The 17,941-nt window shown below is 41.3% G+C and overlaps 2 protein-coding genes across 6 annotated transcripts in view; one reads left to right on the forward strand and one right to left on the reverse strand.

Annotated features, from left to right (window-relative positions):
• Positions 1-584: 584 nt before the first annotated feature.
• Positions 585-11,149, reverse strand: ATP5PF (ATP synthase peripheral stalk subunit F6). Of its 2 annotated transcripts, none has more exons than XM_003895588.4 (4): positions 11,045-11,149; positions 5,625-5,801; positions 1,313-1,437; positions 585-762 (listed from the first exon to the last, which is right to left on the reverse strand). In XM_003895588.4, exons 2-4 carry the CDS (start codon positions 5,786-5,788, stop codon positions 725-727), a joined length of 327 nt encoding a protein of 108 aa, XP_003895637.1. In that variant the 5' UTR covers positions 5,789-5,801; positions 11,045-11,149; the 3' UTR covers positions 585-724. The 2 variants fall into 2 exon arrangements, with proteins under 2 accessions (XP_003895637.1, XP_003895636.1); XM_003895587.4 differs by lacking the exon at positions 11,045-11,149 and adding an exon at positions 10,909-11,021.
• The window catches only part of GABPA (GA binding protein transcription factor subunit alpha), a 38,271-nt gene continuing 31,238 nt past the window's right edge, over positions 10,909-17,941 (forward strand). Inside the window, exons 1-2 of one of the 4 annotated variants that reach the window (XM_003895586.5) lie at positions 10,909-11,126; positions 17,651-17,753. In XM_003895586.5, coding sequence (XP_003895635.1) covers positions 17,677-17,753 — 77 coding nt within the window. In that variant the 5' untranslated portion in view covers positions 10,909-11,126; positions 17,651-17,676. The other 3 variants (XM_003895585.3, XM_009202410.4, XM_009202412.3) reach the window with 3 other exon arrangements.

Raw genomic sequence — 17,941 nt, forward strand, 5'->3', positions numbered from 1 at the left:
GTTTTTCCTTTAAAATTTACTTTTTTGTAAGCCTGATTTTGACCATTAAAAAAAATTTTTTTAAGTAACTTCCTTGAGAGCCAGTTATAGTCACTAAAATTTTGACCATGTCTGATATGACACTTACCTAGAATGTATCTGTTGGAATTCTTCTTATTAGGACAAAACAACACCATATAGTTTACTCTTTTAAAGTAAGTTCCTTTATAGAACCCCATTCATCCCTACCTTTCCCTCATCAATCTGAACAGAATTGTAACATACACTGTGACCTGCAAGCAAAGATGAGGGACCTGGGTTACTAGGAGAAAATTATTTAACATTTGAGGAGATCAAAGTTAAAACACAATAGATGTTCCAGGACATATAAAAAAATTACACTCAGATTTCTGAGAAAGCTATGACAAAGAATTTATAAACCATTTCTTCATGTTCTAAAGGAAGGGTAACGTCCCTCCACGACAAGCAGGGTTACGGGCGAGTTGTGCCCAATTTATCCAAGGTCTTCATCTGCTTAATTATAACCAAATGAAAGGATCTAAAAACATCCGTAACACACAGCACTTAACTCATCAAGAACACACTCAACATCACCAAATAATTTATTTGGACTCAGAATTAAAAGAACATTTGACAGTTATGAAATGCATGTTTATTCTGAAACATCTAACTAGTTGTACAGCTAACCCATGACAAATTACCAGATTAATTTTACTTTATTTCTTCAGGCCTGGGGTTTTTCGATGACTTCAAATTTGGGATCTAAGAAGAAGGGAAAAAAAGGGTCAAGCTTAGCTATACTGCAGGAAAATGGATTATGTAAAATGCTCAAGATTTAACTCATCAATCTTCTGATTTTGTTAGTAAATATCTACTGTTTGTAAACATTTACATAGAAATATAGCTAAACATTTATGCAACACTTTCTATGAGCCACGCATTCCATTAATTGACTTTGCATATATTATGTCATTTAACTACATATGCAGAAGATACTATAATTCTCCCCAACTGTCAGATGAGGAAATATGCAACAGTTAATTACTCAAGATTACACAACTGAAAGTGATTGTCAGGATTCAGGATCAGGCAATTCAATTTCAGATCCCCACCATTTAATCGCTATGTTATATGATTTCCTATACTGCTCTTATTCTAATGGCAAACATTTAGCCGGCAGCTTCTCAGGCACACATCATGGTCCTAATAAATTCACGTTAACACTGTCATTCGATTCTCCAAAAATCCAAGTAAGGGTAAATATTCTTCACTTATCCCCCACAAGAATGAATCTGTGATTCACAAGATGTACCTTCAAATTTGAAGGTGGGAAATGTATTCATGTCTGCTTTACCAAACATTTGCTTGAGCTTAAAAAGCTCCTTCTCCAGCTCTTGCTGATACTCTGGACCAGTATCAACAGGTCCTCCAGATGTCCTGTTAAGTAAATGAGCAAACAAAAATTAATTTTATGTACTAGTTTACTAAAACAAAATTACTCTTCACCACATTTCAATAGATCTTTTTTTTTTTTCTTTTTTGAGACGGAGTCTTGCTTGGTCGCCAGGCTGGAGTGCAGTGGCACCATCTTGTGTCTCTGCAACCTCCAACTCCCTGGTTCAAGTGATTCTCCTGCCTCAACCTCCTGAGTAGCTGGGACTACAGGCGCCGCCACCACACCCAGCTAATTTTTGTATTTTTAGTAGAGAGGGGGTTTCACCATGTTGACCAGGATGGTCTTGATCACCTGATCTTGTGATTCGCCCGCCTCGGCCTCCCAAAGTGCTGGGATTACGGGCGTGAGCCACCACACCCAGCCAATAGACCTTTTTAAAGCATTCATGTAGTCGAAGAAAAAACTTCAGAAAGAAAAGAAGTATTTCCACTTCAATTTCAATTCAAACTATTTTATTATTATGAGGTTTCACATAAATGAGGTAACTTCAAACAAATCTCTAACATTCAAGGTTTCTTAGTATCACAGACACTAAGTCAGAATTTCTCAGGGTCTAAGTTCCAATAAGGTGTATCATTAAGTCTACGGGCTCTGGAGTCAAAGACTGGTTCCATTTGAGTGTAAGTTCAACTATTCAGCAACTGTGTAAACCTGAGCAAGGCACAGAGCCTCTAAATTTTAGTTTCCACATCTAAACATGAAGTTCCTACCAAACAAGGGTGTAAACGCACACATACCTCTAAGCACAGTGCCCAGCACAGTGAATACTCAATTATTATCTACTATTATCATTTGCTTTAAGTCAGCCATCACTAAATAGCTTTTAAAGAACTTAGTAACTTTTAAGTTTCTACAATAGGGGTTCTATTAAAGAAGCAAATTATTTCCTACCCTCAGAAATTTTGCAATTTAGAAGAAAAAAATTACATGTTTATAAATATGCTGTAAAGGAGTGATGTGGTGAGCTTCAAAGACATGGTTTAACAAAAAGCTATTCAAGTTGAGGAAGAGATCACTTTTGCTAAGCTAATCAGGGAAAATTTCATTTTAAAAAGGTGGCATTTGAGAAACATCAGGCAACTGGGGCCAGGGTTTATTTTGAGACCTTCTAAGATGGAAAAAGCAAAGACATAGAGGTGGTAAAGGATTGACTATATGTGGGGAATGCTAAGGAGTCTAGATGGAAAAATCAGCAAACCCCAGATCAGGAGAGGCCTGGAATGTTAGGCCTGGGAGTTTGTATTTTATTTTATTTGCTAAGCAACAAAATGACAAAATTAGATGTGTGCAGTTTGGGAAAATAAATATAGCATCATGGACCAGCAGCAGGGCCAATTGGGTCTAATTAATTATTTGAAGAAATTCTTCTGTTTTTGTCATAAATATTACTGCCTACCTGGCAATGAACAATATTCTAAACGTAAAAAAAAAATGTACACGTGAAAATTCCTTCAAGGGTAATAACATTTTTACACATGCCTATGATCAAAGTATAGAGTCTTATTTAAGTTAAAGAACGTGCACAAAAAAATACATAGGTGGCTCCAATTTAAGAACTTGTTAACAATGTTTCTTGTTAGAGATCCAATTTTCTTTCAGATTAGCACTGTCCAATAGAACTTTTTGTGATGTTAGAAATATTCTCTGTCTGTGTTGTCCAATATGGTAGCCACTAGCCATATCTGGCTATTGAGCGCTAGAAATAGAGCTAACATGTATGAGAAAATGAGAAACTGAATTTATATATACATTTAATTGTAATTAGAATTTGAATAGTCTCATGGATAATGGCAACCGAAATGGACAGTGTGGTTCTAAATAGATCCTTCAACTAGATACTCTAATACTGGTTACTGATGGATGATGGCTATTTTAACTTTAATATGCACTCTTGTGATAAAAAGAGGCCAGAAATCATCTACCTCCTCAAATGAATGTAAGTCTTGCTGCTTATTTTGTTTATTACTATATCCCTAGGCTCTCACATGGTGACATGGTGACTGGGACAAAGCAGTCACTCAGAAGACACTTGTTCATTTCACTAGCAAATACTAGGCACGCTAATGTACTGAATCATTTAATTTTTATAATATCCTATGAAATGGGTAAGTACTATCATCATCCCCATTTTAGTAAGAGAAAACTGTCCTATAGAAGGTAAACCTGCCCGAGGTCATAGAGCTCATTAGTGGCAGTGCTGGATGCCAGCCCAGGGTCTATCCTCAGAACTCTCCATGTATGTGTTTGCACAAACGAATCAATGACCCACAAACAAGACTCCTTAGATTTCGGGTACACCTAAGAATTCACTTCTTACTAGATAGGCTTTTAAGGACAGTGAAAATGATGCGAACAGCATCAATACTATAACGTAACACCACATTTGGACAGAAGACACTCAAAATTCCCTGACGAGTCCTGTACATCTGGTTACTTCATAGTATGATTTTTGGCAAATTCTAACTGTCAGCCTTGGTTTTCTCATATATAAAACTGGGGTAACATCTATAGGGTTGTCAAAGCACATAGTAACTTACTACATTTTTAATCCCTTCACTATTTCTCCTCAGTTTTGGCAACAGTAACACCTTTGTTAGTTACCTCGCCTCAAAAGTCGGTTTTCTTTTATTGTTCCCTCTCCTCTTCCTCTCCAGCAGCTCACCAAAACCAGTCATCAGTGTTTCAATGTCTTGACTCTGTCACTTTTACATTATCACTGCTATAAAGTCAAGGTTCTCACCAACTAATGTTTAGGTTACATTTTGCTAACATATCTATTTGCTCTCTTCCCATTTCAAACCTAAGTTATCCTCCTAATTCAGAGTAATCTTCCATCCCCACAGTCATGTTCAAAAAGCTTTAATTTCTCATGAATGCCTACCACATATCTTACTTGCTCAGTCTATAATCAAGGCCTTCCATAATCCCTCATTCTAACCCTATACCATCCTTATACTCTTCATATACCCTATACTTCAGGGAAACAGAATTATACCATTCACCAAATGTATCTTGTGCTTTCTAGTTTTCATGCCTTAGTTCACACCATTCTTTCCTCCTAAAAGATACTCTCCTCCTACCTTCATTTATCTGTCCAACCTTCATACACTGATCTTTAGAACCTAGCGTAAACCCCTGGGTTTAGTGTCTACTGAAGGCCTCCTGTGGGTTTGAGAACCATTTCATGCTATAAGCAAAATCATGTAAGTAAATTCTTCATGTTTGTTTCTTTAAACTGGGAAGATGATCCACAGTTGTCCATGAGATTCTCAAGAGGGATGAATACCCAAACACTGCCTTCCAAAAAGCCTCTAAAATGCCTCTAGCTGGAAAGGAGTATTCTTTCCTATGAACTCCCCAAGCACTCAACGTTTCCCTATCTTAGCACCTAACTCATTTTACCTTATATTGTATTTATTTGCTTACTAGCTTTCTACTCCTGTCAGACTTTAAGAATATTGTAAAAAAATGCCCTGTGGCCCATCACAGTTAACAGCCAAGTGCTTTACACACAGTAGACAACTATATGAAAGAAAATGGAACTATGAATTGATGCACATCACTCTTCCTAAGACTTGGGCTTTGGACCTGATGACGGCTAAGGTGGTCATTCATTTCCAAAACTAGGGTTCTACAATTGTTTTTCTTGGACTTACATTATGTCATTTCAGAGTCTTTTGTCCTTTAATGTATATTCTCAGAGATCTTGAATATGGAAACAGCGTTTTAAAAAAAAGAGCTGTGCTTATACATTTCTCCCAAATTACGAGGTCACAGAAAGGCCACTAAATTGAGGGCTAAAATATACTATGATAATACATTTTTCCCCAATTAGTTTTATGATCTTAGGCTAATTAATGTCTAAGGGAGTTACTTCTTTCAAACTTAGCTGCTAAATGATTTCCAAGACCCTCTGTATTTCTATGAATTGATGTGGTTTATAATATATGACATTACAGTAAGGACTAGTACGAGGAAGATACAGTTTATGACTTAAAAAAATCAAGATCCTTACCTTCTTTTTTGAGGGCACCTAATGAACCTCTGTGTCAGAGATGAGCTCAGTGAAGGTCTGACACTTTCAAATACCACGTCATTTTTTATTACCACCTTGGAGCTTACATACTTTGAACATTTATATTTACACTGTAGTTATTTATTCACTTACTGTCGCTTAGATTTGTATTCTCTAATCTTGTCCACAAAGAGTTTCTGTACAGGATCAAGTTCCTTATTAAATGCTACTGCTGTAACACCAATGTTCCTCCGAAAATGGACTGAGACTGCTGACCGAATGATAGAGGAGAACCTGAAGAGCCTCTGAAGAATCATGCTGATTCTGTTACTGAAAACAAGCATCAGAAATGTTAATATACTTATCAGAAATCACCTCTAAATATATCATGAGATTCAAATTCTACTAATTGCTACAGAATTACATCATATCAGATCTCAGTCTATACCTGACCACAGTTCCCTTCTCCTCCTCATTCCCCAATGCAAGATTTTTAGGTCTTAACCAAAAGTCCCTGGGATATAGGAACAGTTAAAAACTCAGGCCTGAAGCTTCATCAAGGTTAGAGCACAAAATGTGAGGTGAGGTATTTCTTCTCCCTTGAACTTAGTCTTGGATCAGAGAAAACAGTAGAGGTAGACTGTTGCAACACTGCCCACTCCTAACAGGAAAAACACACTGGTCCCCAAACTGATGTACAAGGTTTCCCATGCCTCAGCCAGGCATGATAACCTGAAAGCGTGGACTTCTCAGGCCCATAGAGGGAGAAACTGCTCTGTCCGTTACAACAGGATTCCAGCCGTTTAAGAATACTGTAACAACTAAATCAAAGTCCAGAAGAACCAGCAAAGAAAAACAGCAGCCATACCAAATGAGCTGTGCATGACACGGGGGAGGGGCTGGCAGTCCAATTTTACCAGTGAAATAAATTGGTGAAGGAGATGGAAGCCTGAACTTTATAAATAAGGACTTATGGCCAGGTGCTGTGGCTCATGCCTGTAATCCCAGCACTTTGGGAGGCCGAGGCGGGCAGATCACCTGAGGTCGGGAGTTCGAGACCAGTCTGACCAACATAGAGAAACCCCGTCTCTACTAAAAATACAAAAATTAGCTGGGCGTGGTGGGGCACGCCTGTAATCCCAGCTACTCCGGAGGCTGAGGCAGAAGAATCGCTCGAACCCGGGAAGCAGAGGTTACAGTGGGCCGAAATCATGCCATTACACTCCAGCCTGGGCAACGAGAGCAAAACTCCGTATCAAAAAAAAAAACAAAATAAAAAATAAGGACTTAAAGACTTTCGAATCCCAAGACTTCCTTAAGCTAAAATATATTATTTTCTAACTAAAACATTTCAGTAGAGGACAATCCCTGTTGAGATTTACTTTAGTGATTTAAAGATCAAATGCAAAAAGTATTCCAAATTACAACAAATAGGTGTAAACAGGAATTCTAGAAGAAAAGGAATAAAGAGGGCCAAGCGCGGTGGCTTGTGTGTGTAATCCTAGCACTTTGGGAGGCCAAGGCAGGTAGATCACTTGAGGTCAGAGGTTTGAGACCAGCCTGTCCAACATGGTGAAACTCTGTCTCCACTAAAAATACAAAAATAAATTAATCCCAGCTACTTGGGAGGCTCAGGCAGGAGAATCACTTGAACTAAGGAGGTGGAGGTTGCAGGGAGCCCAGATCACACCACTGCACTCCAGCCTGGATGACAGGGCAAGACTCCAACTCAAAAGGTTAAAAAAAAAAAAAAAGAAGTGAGAGACCATAAATAATTAGAAGAATACATTTTTCTCAGATCAAGGCCGAGTCTATACATTGACAGGGCTTGCCAAACCCCGTATTGGAATGGTGACAAAATGCTCACAATGCACCACAGCCTGGTAAAATTTCTGAATCTTTTTTTTTTTTTGAGACAGGGTCTCACTCTGTTGCCCAGGCTGAACACAGCTCGTTACAGCCTCGACCTCCTGGACTCATGCAATCCTTCCACCTTAGCCTCCCAAGCCGATGGGAGCACACTTGTGTGCCATCACACCAGGCTAATGTTTACTTTTATTTTTTTGTAGAGACAAGGTCTTGCCATATTGCCCTGGCTGGTAAAATTTCTGAATCTTCGAGTGAAAACCTGATATGCTAACATGCTTCCATGCCTTCCCAAATTTCCTAATGACAATACCAGTCATCATCGTGTTGACACTGGACTTCTACTAAGTCATAATAGGACTAGTGGAAGTATACACGCTATGTTATTGGTCTAAAGTAATACAGAAATTAGATATAAGTATTTAGAGGTCAGGCGAGGTGGCTCACCTCCCAGCACTTTGGGAGGCTGAGATGGGAGAATCACTTGAGGCCAGGAGTTTGAAACCAGCCTGGCCAACATGGTGAAACCCTGTCTCTACTATTAAAAAAAAAAAAAAAATTAGCCAGGCATGGGCACACCTGTCATCCCAGCTACTCGGGAGGCTGAGGCAGGAGAATCACTTGAACCTGGGAAGTGGAGGTTGCAGTGAGCCAGGATCATACCACTGCACTCCAGCCTGGCCTACAGAGCAAGAGCCTGTCTCAAAACAAAGAAATTAGAAATAAGCATTTAGAAACTTATAACGACTCAAGAGGTAATTTGTTTGCTGAATTTAAAAATAAAAAAAAATAGAGCTTATGAACCGGGTGTGGTGGCTCATGCCTGTAATCCCAGAACTTTGGGAGGCTGAGGAGGCAGGATTGTTTGAACTCAGGAGTTCAAGACCAGACTGGGAAACATGGAGAGAACCTGTCTCTAAAAATTAGACGTTGTATTTTAAGTGACTTCATTGTTTTGTTTTTTAAATTTCATTTCTTTTGTAATTCATTTTCACTGTACTCAAAAGTGTCCACAAGGGTGGGTGTGAGAATGGCCCTTTACCACTGACAGTTTGAGAAGCACTAGCTAGAAAACTGTAGAGTAGCACAATAGTTCTCAAAATGGGGTTGGGGGTGGGGGAAGAGGTGAGATTTTCCCTCCATGGAGACATCTGGCAATGTCTTTAGACATTTTTGGTTGTTCTCACCAAGCTGAGTGCTACTGGCCTATAATGAGTACAAAGCCAGGAATGCTGCCAAACACTCTATAACGACAATAACAGCCCTCTCACCCACAAGAATTATCTGGTCAAAATGTCAATAATGCCAGGGTTGACAAACTCTGGAATGGCATGTAAAAATTATCAAAAGAAATCCTACAATGAGCCAGGTGCAGTGGCTGATGCCTGTAATCCCAGCACTTTGGGAGGCCAAGGCAGGAGGATCACTTGAGCCCAGAAATTCAAGACCAGCCTAGGCAACATAGTGTGACCTCATCTCTAAAAAAAACCGAAACAGCCAGGTGTGGTGGTGAGTGCCTGTAGTCCCAGGTACTTGGAAGGCTGAGGCAGGAGGATCACTTGAGCTTGTTAGGTAGAGGCTGCAGTGTGCTGTGATTGTACCACTGCATTCCAGCCTAGGTTACAGAGTGAAACTCTGTAACCAAGGAGGAGGGGAGGGGGGGGCAGGGGAGGGGGGGGGGGGGGAGGGGGGGGGGGGGGGGGGGAGGGGAGTCCAACAATCAAGCCGGGCACCACGGCTCACGCCTGTAATCCCAGCACTTTGTTGTAATCCCAGCATTTTGGGAGGCCAAGGTGGGCGGATCACCTGAGGTAGGGAGTTCGAGATCAGTCTGACCAACATGGAGAAACCCGTCTCTAAAAATACAAAATTAGCTGGGAGTGGTGGCACATGCCTGTAATCCCAGCTACTGGGGAGGCTGAGGCAGGAGAATCGCTTGAACCCAGGAGGCAGAGGTTGCGGTGAGCCAAGATCGTGCCATTGCACTCCAGCCTGGGCAACAACAGCGAAACTCTGTCTCAAAAAAAAAAAAAAAAAAGAAATCCTACAATCAATACAATCAAAATATGCTTCACCTGAATGAAAGCAAAGTATTTGAAGAAATTAAAGAATTCATAACATATCACTTTTATACCCCATTAGGGAAAAACACTTGAGAAAAGGCTACAAGCAAACAACAAATGACCTTTCATAAGGTCATGTGCCACTTATTAGCATTCCTATGTTTAAACATACAGAAACTGAGGATTAGCATTATCTGGTCAAAGTTACACAGCAAAATCTAACTTAACACAAATATGTAAAAAAACCAAAAAATTGTGCAACTCAATGCCTACTTTCCTTTCTAGCAAACTAAGGACATGCTTAACATTCAGCAATAAGTTCACCCAACATTTGCTCGGCCCTATATACTGTGTAAAGTACTTCCATATATATCCTCTCCTTGTACCCTTACAGCAATACTCTTAAAAGAGTTAGAAGAAAGTGTTCTTATCCCTGCTTTACATATGATAAAACTATATCTAAGAAAGGTGAAGCTGCACATAGTCACACAGTTAATTTGCTCTAAGTCTGACTGCAGATGTTATTCCTGCTACAACATGGGTAAACTTCACTTTCATTGTTTCAATTATCTAAGTGCCTATGATTCCCTAATCGCATTTCTAATTTTAGTATTCATCCTGAACCCCAAATCTATACACAGTATTCAACAGTTCTCGTCTCCCTTATAAGTTCTACGAACTCATCCAAAGAACGAACACATAATCTCATATCAAAACTTGTTCCTTCTCCTTTAATCATTTTCATTTTTTTCACTGATCAGTGAATGCGTATTGTCCACTGACACGCAGAAGACAGTCATTACACAAATAGCTGTGAAATACCACCTGCCATAAATTATCCATTCCAGTACCATCGGGTGCCACAAGAGAATATGATAGCGTCTGACATGATCAGAAAGACTGGGGAAGGCAACAGTAAGAAAACACTAGTCTGAGCAGAGGCCTCGTCGTGGGCGGGGACATGGTTCTCCTATTTATAGTGATGACTGACCGGCTATAGGTTAGTAGGTTCGCTGCCTCGTCAGTGCATATTCCTAAGAACAATCCATAAAGTCGCCTAACGAAGTGTTAGCACTATCATCGTTTTTAGGTGGGATGCAAACTTTCAAGATTGTAACTATTCTTTTCCCTCTTACGGTGCCCGTTCTGCCTAAGTAGCTTAGACGGTCCCGTGCGCCCGGGTAGGCCTGGCCGAAAACCTCTCCCGCGCGCCTGACCTTGGGTTGCCCCAACCAGGATGCGGGCCCGAGACCCCCAGGCCTCCCTTACCCCCGCGCCGCCCCATTAGCCCTCAGAGAGGGTATCGATCTTATTTCTGGGTCTAGGCAAACTCCCAGGTCTAGAAACGTAGAGGTCAGCTGTGACCCCGGGCCAAGCAGCGCAGGTATCCAGGACACAGAGCTGCTCTCTCCTAGTAGAGTAAAGGTGAGAGGCAGCCCAGGCCTCGTGAAGAAACCCAGAACTGGAGTCCCAAGAGGCCACGCTGATCTAGCTACCCTCCCAGTCACCTTGCACTCAGTCCCGAGCTGCCAAAGCCTCCGCCGCCACCGCCACCGCTCTACTTCCGGCCCTGGCTCCGCCCCCACACGCCTACCCGCCATCGCAATGCATTATGGGCCGCCGTTTCAGTCGGTCGACGCTCACCGGACAGGAAGCGTCTCGGAGACAGTCTGCGACCGGACGGGTCTAGGTGAGACAGAAGCCAAACAGGAGGAGGAAGTGGAGGGTAAGTGCTTCCGGGTCCCCTGGCAAAGCCTCCGCCATCTTTTCTTCCCCTAATTTGACCCGTTCTTTTTCCCCTCCTTGAAACCTTGCTCTGTACGCATGCGCCCTTTGACTGGCCTTTCCCCTAGTTCAAGCTCCCCTCCGAGTCAGCGTCTTGTTCGTTAGGGTTATCGAGGTGTATAATGGTGCAGGGAAAGTGAGACTATGTAAAACAGAGCGGATTGGGGCGTTGTGCTTCCTTGTGCCTCGTGAGCCTCCGTTGCCTTGGGCGTTCGTTTTGCGCACCCTGCTGGGAGTTGTAGTCCTGGACCCGGAGGTGCCTGGGAGGCGGGAGGGGGGTTGGGGCTTCTCAGCGCCGATTCCGCGGGAAGGGCCCTGGGGCCTCACACTTGTAGTCGCGGGAGCTGCAGGTCTTACCCGGAGAGACACTGCACGTGGAGCCCGCGCCGCTGCCGTTCTTAGCCGGCTCTGGAGTGCGGGCGGGGGCAACAGGGCCGATTCCGGAGTGGGTGAGTGCGGCCTCCGGGGAGGAGGGGAACGCGGGCCCGCGCGGGCCGGCCTCGTTCCGGGGCCTTTTCCCCCACAGCGGCCCCCCCGCGGCCGCCTCTGTGTTTTGTTTCCGCTGGTCCCCGACGCTGTGACTCCCATTTCCGTTCGTGGAGACTTGAGGGAGTCGGGTGGGGAGGGGCGGGAGAGGCTGTGCGGGGAGCGAAGGGGAGGGGCGGGGGGCGAGCGGCCTGGAACCCGGGGGGACCGGGCGCCGCCGGGACCCGCGCCGGACGGGTCGCCTGTCGCCGCTCCCTCCCTTCCGCGTCCCTTCCTCGCCGGTCCACACTCCGCCGCAGTCTCAGCCTGCTCAGCTGGGATGTGGTCCTGATGCCCCCAGATTTTAAGAGCAAAAGGCAGACCCTGTCTCATCGCGGGACTCAGCGATTCACTCTCTTCAAATCCAGTGTCTTTGTAGAACAACACAGTTACACGAAAATCATTTATCAGCGTTTATGGTAGTCATCTGGGTTTGGTTTTTTTTGTGTTTGTTTTTAAGCGAGGAAGTAAACCAAGGAGATAACAATGGGTTGTCTACTTTTAAAGTTTTTTGTGTGCTGGAAGACACGCTGTGTGTGCGTGTTTGGATTTAGGGACCCCAGTTTGATCGGGTTAGCGACCGAGAGGTCAGTGCCTAATATTGCACTGCAAGATGATTAGAAATGTAGACATAAAGTTCACTTCATAAATAGTTTCCACTAATAGCAGTAGAGCTGACTCGTGAGAGGAGTAAAGATTTAGCAGGATTCACTTGAGCGAATTGTAGAACGAGGCGGTGATAACATTCCTAGGTAGTGTTATCTTGAACTTCAGAAGAAACCGCTCAACTCTTCAGCAATTGCTTGAGGGACCAGCCTGTCTCTCAGGGTTCCCTCCAGGCTTTCCAAGCTGCTTTATTTTTAGACAGACAGTGACGCTGGGTGGACTTAAGTTAGTTTTACCTGAATTGTGTATACAAGAGCATCTGTCATGAGGCGTGTATGGTAATGAAGTAATTAAATCGTGAGCTAGATGTTAGGTTGAACTAAGTCATCAGACCGCGTAGTAAGTTAAAACTGTTGACTTTAGCCTTCCCTCAACTCTTTATATATAAAACTCCAAACCTATGGAAAAATTGGGGAAAAAATCATACAGTGAACACCCATATACCCTTCACCTGGGGGTCCCAACTGTTAATCTTTCACTGTATGTACTTTGTCTTCATATTAAATAGATGTGCATGCTTTGCTTTTTCTTAACTGCTACCTTTATTTTTGAAATAAAAATGTCTTTTAATTTCCTCAGACACTGAAAAGCATTTATTTAATAACTTAGGAAAATGTGCAGTAAATTTCGCAGGTACTCCTACACTCCACTTATATTTATAATATATTGGGAAAAAATGTTCTAAGTTCTGTAATTAATAACGCACTCCAATGAAGGACAATTCTCAAATTTATCTGTAATTTCAAAAGGTAATGTTACATCTATCTGTATTTTAAAAGACACTAGCTGTTCCCAGAATTTTTCGTTAAATTCAAGTTCAGTTTGTATCCCATCTTGTGAAACATTCCGAACCCCAGGTTGGATTTAATCCAGCAGAACCAGAGTGTCAGTGAAAGTATATGAAATTGGTCTGTGCAGTTCTGGCGGGGGCAGCCCTTAGATGGAGAAACTGCTAGTAATTTTCTCTCAGTTTTCCTAAGTGTTGACGTAGAAGCCTGGGGAATTGGTTTCAGAAAAAGAGATAAGACTCACTCAAAAACTGATATGTAAGATTGGGACTATTTCTCAAATCTCTGTTTTGCTTCTCTAGACTAAGCATAGATAGAGAACCTGGAGAGAAAGATCATTTAAGAGACTGAGTAATATTTTTTGAAAGATCATTTAAGAAACTGAGTTTTATATATATATATATATATATATATATATATATATATATTTCCCTCCAAAAGGGCATGAGTTTTTGTTTTGTTTTTTTCTCTATTTGGCACTTTCGAGGGATTGGTCTATAAATTTTTTGAAAGATCATAGGATACATTTATTTGTAGCAACTTCCTATATTAGTGTTTATATTAGGGGAGCCCCAGGTGTCCCTGTTGGCAAGTCATTAGGGCCGCTTCTCAGCCTCTGGCTACATCATATGCTTTTTTTTCTATTTTGCCAAAGTTTCCAGAAAATTATGTTTTCTAATCATTAAAAAATGGGTTGTGGAGATGGGAGTGGACCTCTTTATAAGCCCTGAAAATAAGTGATTTTTTAAAGTGCTATTCTGCTGCAAACCTGATTCTCACTGTTTTCTGTAAACAACAGTTTTTTATAATTTATTTATTTTGTGTGGACGTTATTTCCTTTTAATCAGTACTAAAATTCCATAGTGTATGCTTTCTCCGTGTTTTCTTTGATTAATACTTTCTTAACATAGACACTTGGATTGGCACCAGCTGTCACCAACAAAGCTGCCCTGAACATTATCAGTCAATCCTGTTAACCAATTGGAGAATTTTTCTGGAATGCTTAGTTAGGGATGAACTTGCTGGGTTGCAGGTGTAAGTATGCTTGATATACTTTTCTGCAGAATATCTACACCTGTGTGTACCACAGCTACAGAGACAGGGGAATCTTATGTTCCTGCTAACTGCTCTTGTTATTTAACTTTCTGACATTTGCCGCCTCCCCCGCGCCGCAACACACACACACGCAGTATAAAGTGGTAATTTCTTGTTTTAAATTGAACTTTTGAATGATTTGAATTTGGGCATTTTTTTGTATCATGAGTTATTTTGGTTTCCCTTTATGTGAAAATCCTTCTCCTAGGCTTTGGCTACTTTTCTAATTTGTCCCTTTTTTTGGTTATCAAATTCCAGGCCATTGTCTATTCCATTGTCACTTTTGGGTATTGGAAATACCTTCCCATTCTGTAGCCTGTCTATGGAACATAAATCTTGATTTTTATGTAATCAGATTTTTCTCGTTACGGTTATGTTCTTGGAATTTTATTTAAGAAATCCTTTTCTATCCTGAGACCACAAAAATGTCCCCACCATTTTCTTCTGTTTCATAGTTTTGCCTTTTATGTTTAATCCTTTAAGGCATCTGTAGTTCATTTTATATGGTGTGAAATAGTTCTTATTCATTTATTCAACACATATTGGTGGAGTGCCTGCTGAATATCTACACCTGTGTGTACCACACAGTACCACTCTTCAGAGTACTTTGTATATATCTGTGAACACATATTCCTGCCCTGTGAAGCTTATGTTGTCCTTCAAGGTAGATCCCTACTGGTTTTCCACCTGTTTTCTTTAGCACTCAGGTTGAATTCCACAATTTTACACATAGCACCAGTTGAGGAATAGGCTTTATTGGAGAAAGGGAAGGCTTATTAGGCCAGCATCAGCAAGAAAAAAGAAAACCAGAGAGTCTTCATTTTTTCATCATCCCTAAAAGAAGCCTGCTGGAACCTGTGCAGTCTGCCAGATAGGCGTGTGAACGGAGCCTGCGCAGTCTGCTCCTTGTGCATGCGTCCATCCCAGTGGAGAACCTTACCCTTTTATTGTTTGTCCTTTAAGGACAAGCCTGCGAGCAACGTTAATTATGTGGGAAAAATTAGATCATTTTGTATCAGGCAGTCTAGATTTGGATGCTAGCTATTTGTCAAAAAACCAGCTACCCCAGAGTTGGAGATATTGAGAACTGAGGAGAGTTATAGCCCTTTCGAAAGTGGAAAGGGAGACAGTTTGTTAATGTGAGTGTGACAAAGTATGCAAATTTAGTGGCTTAAAAACACCACCAGTTTATTATCTTACAGTTTTGGAGTCAAATATGAAGTAGGTCTCTGGGCTAAAATGAGGTGTTGCCAGTCCTGTTTTTCTAAAGCCTTCCAAGGAGAATCTGTTCCTCGTCTAGCTTTCAGGAGCTACCTGCATTCCTTGGCTCATAGCTCCTTTCCTCCATCTTCAAAGCCAGTCGCAGCTAACCAGCAAGTCTTCACATTGAATCGCTCTGGCCCTCTCTTCCAATTTCCTCTTCTACTTTTATGGACCTTCTACTTTTATTTATTTATTTTAAGAGCCAGGGTCTCGCTGTTGCCCAGGAGGGAGTGCAGTGGCGCGATCATCGTTGACTGCAGCCTCGACTCTTGGTCTCAAGCGATCTTCCCACTTCAGCCTCCCGAATAGCTAGGACTGCAGGTGCACACCACCATGCCTGGCTAATTTTAAAATATAGGAGACAGGTTCTTTTTATGTTGCCCAGGCTGGTCTTGAACTCATGGGTTCAAACATCCTCTCTCCTCGATCTCCCAAAGTGTTGGGATTACAAGTATGAGGCACCATATCTGGCCCTAGCTGCGTTTTAAAAACGATCACACTCTGGCTGTTTTATTGGCTGCGAATAGACTAGGAGGGGGACAAGAGTGAACACAGGGACCTCCTTTAGGAGATTGTTGCAGTACTCCAGGTAAGGGGTGGTGGTGGCTGTGGTACTGATATACGCAATACAGAACCTATATTTGAACAACCATGGTTCATCCGCATCTGGAATGATACCTGCTTAGGTTGATACACCAAAACTGTGACATGGAGCCACAGGTGGTTTAGCGTCACCTCTGAATAGTGTTTGTATGAGATGGGGCTCAAAATAAGGTTGCTCTATGCAAAACATTTGAATGCAGTGCCTGATGCTCAGTGAGTAATGGTTATTAATATAAATGAATATTTAAATTCTTCATTTCGTCAAATCTTGTAAGTGGGAACACAACTGTTTTGTAAATGTCGGAATACCAAATTTAGTGGAGCATTCATTATAAAGGTACGTCTCTTTTTAGATGTGCCATACACTTTAATGTCTCAGAAGGTGCTGTGGACTGAAATTACATATGGAGTCCAAAGACAAATTTATTGACCTACAAGGGGGTAGTTAATAACAGAACCTGGTATTTAACAGTAGTAACACCTCAGAAATGTCCACAAAGAAATATCTATGTGTATATAGCTATTTGTGCATTACTTAGCATTTTTAAAATTCTAATGTTTTTGTATCAGTGGTTTTAAGCAATAGATAAAAATTTTACATTGGATAATTAAAAACTGAAGTAGTGGTTTGTTTAAAATAAAACCACATCTGAAAAAAATCATTAAAAATTTTCTACTGTGTGTAATCAGGGAAATAATATGCATATCTATACTTTATTACTTTGTTTTGCTGTTTTATAATATTGCATTTATAAGGGACATCATTTGTATCAAATCCTAGCTGATTAATTTGCATGTCATTGTATCAGTGTGATACTTTGCAGTAAATTATGCTACTAAGGTACAACTTTTAGCTGAATAAACATAGTTCATCTCCATGTTAAGCTTCAGGTTTGAATCTTTTATTGAGACTGAGTTGCTTTAATATAGTTAACAGACCCTTAACTTAATTTTGAGGTAACTTACTGATTGCGATTGGTCCCAAAAATATCCCAGTAAATCCAGTAGATTGATGAAGTTGTCATGTCAGGTTAATAAACACCAGTTTTTTAAAAAATTAATTTGTAAATATCATTTGTGGATTTTATTTTATTTTTCCAACAGGGTCTCACTTTGTCGCCCATGCTGGAGTGCAGTGGTGCGATCATGGCTCACTGCAGCCGCAGCCTCCTGGGCTCAGGTGATCCTCCCATCTCAGCCTCCCAAGTATTAACAGCTGGGACTACAGGTGCGTGCCACCACGCCCTGCTAATTTTTGTATTTTTAGTAGAGACAGGATTTCGCCAAGTTACCCAGGCTGATTTCAAACTCCTGGGCTCAAGCAATCTGCCTGCCTTGGCCTCCCAAAGTGCTGGGGTTAGAGACATGAGCCACCACGCCCAGCTGATTTTCTTCTATGAGTAAAGACTACTTCCCCCTCTTCTGCTTGCCCTTTGCCTTTTATTTGAATTGGGTCTCTACTTCTTGTGTGTCGTTTCTGTTTATGTAGATAATTTTAAAGTATCTTAAAAAGTCACTCTTGCAGGACCGATCCTTTGAAATACTTCAGCCATGACTAAAAGAGAAGCAGAGGAGCTGATAGAAATTGAGATTGATGGAACAGAGAAACCAGAGTGCACAGAAGAAAGGTAGGTGTTTCTGAATTTTATCATTTTTTTCAAAATACCAATATACCTAATTAAAACCAGGAAACAAGTCATAGTTCTTTTGGACTTCCTTTTTTTTAAAAAACTGTTCTCAGCATTTTAGGGGATAATGTATTGTTTGATTTCCTCTGACTTAGTGTGCTTGTAGCTGAGAGGGAAAGACAGTTTTA

Source organism: Papio anubis, chromosome 4 (genome assembly GCF_008728515.1).
Source record: "Papio anubis isolate 15944 chromosome 4, Panubis1.0, whole genome shotgun sequence".
In the NCBI taxonomy this organism is placed as follows: domain Eukaryota; kingdom Metazoa; phylum Chordata; class Mammalia; order Primates; family Cercopithecidae; genus Papio; species Papio anubis.

Coding starts and splice junctions, on each gene's coding strand:
- ATP5PF (XM_003895588.4), bottom strand. CDS start 5,788: ATGATTCTTCAGAGGCTCTTCAGGTTCTCCTCTATCATTCGGTCAGCA. Junction 1,438..5,624: donor GAATACAAATCTAAGCGACA/GTAAGTGAATAA, acceptor TTTACTTAACAG/GACATCTGGAGGACCTGTTG. Junction 763..1,312: donor TCCCACCTTCAAATTTGAAG/GTACATCTTGTG, acceptor CCTTCTTCTTAG/ATCCCAAATTTGAAGTCATC.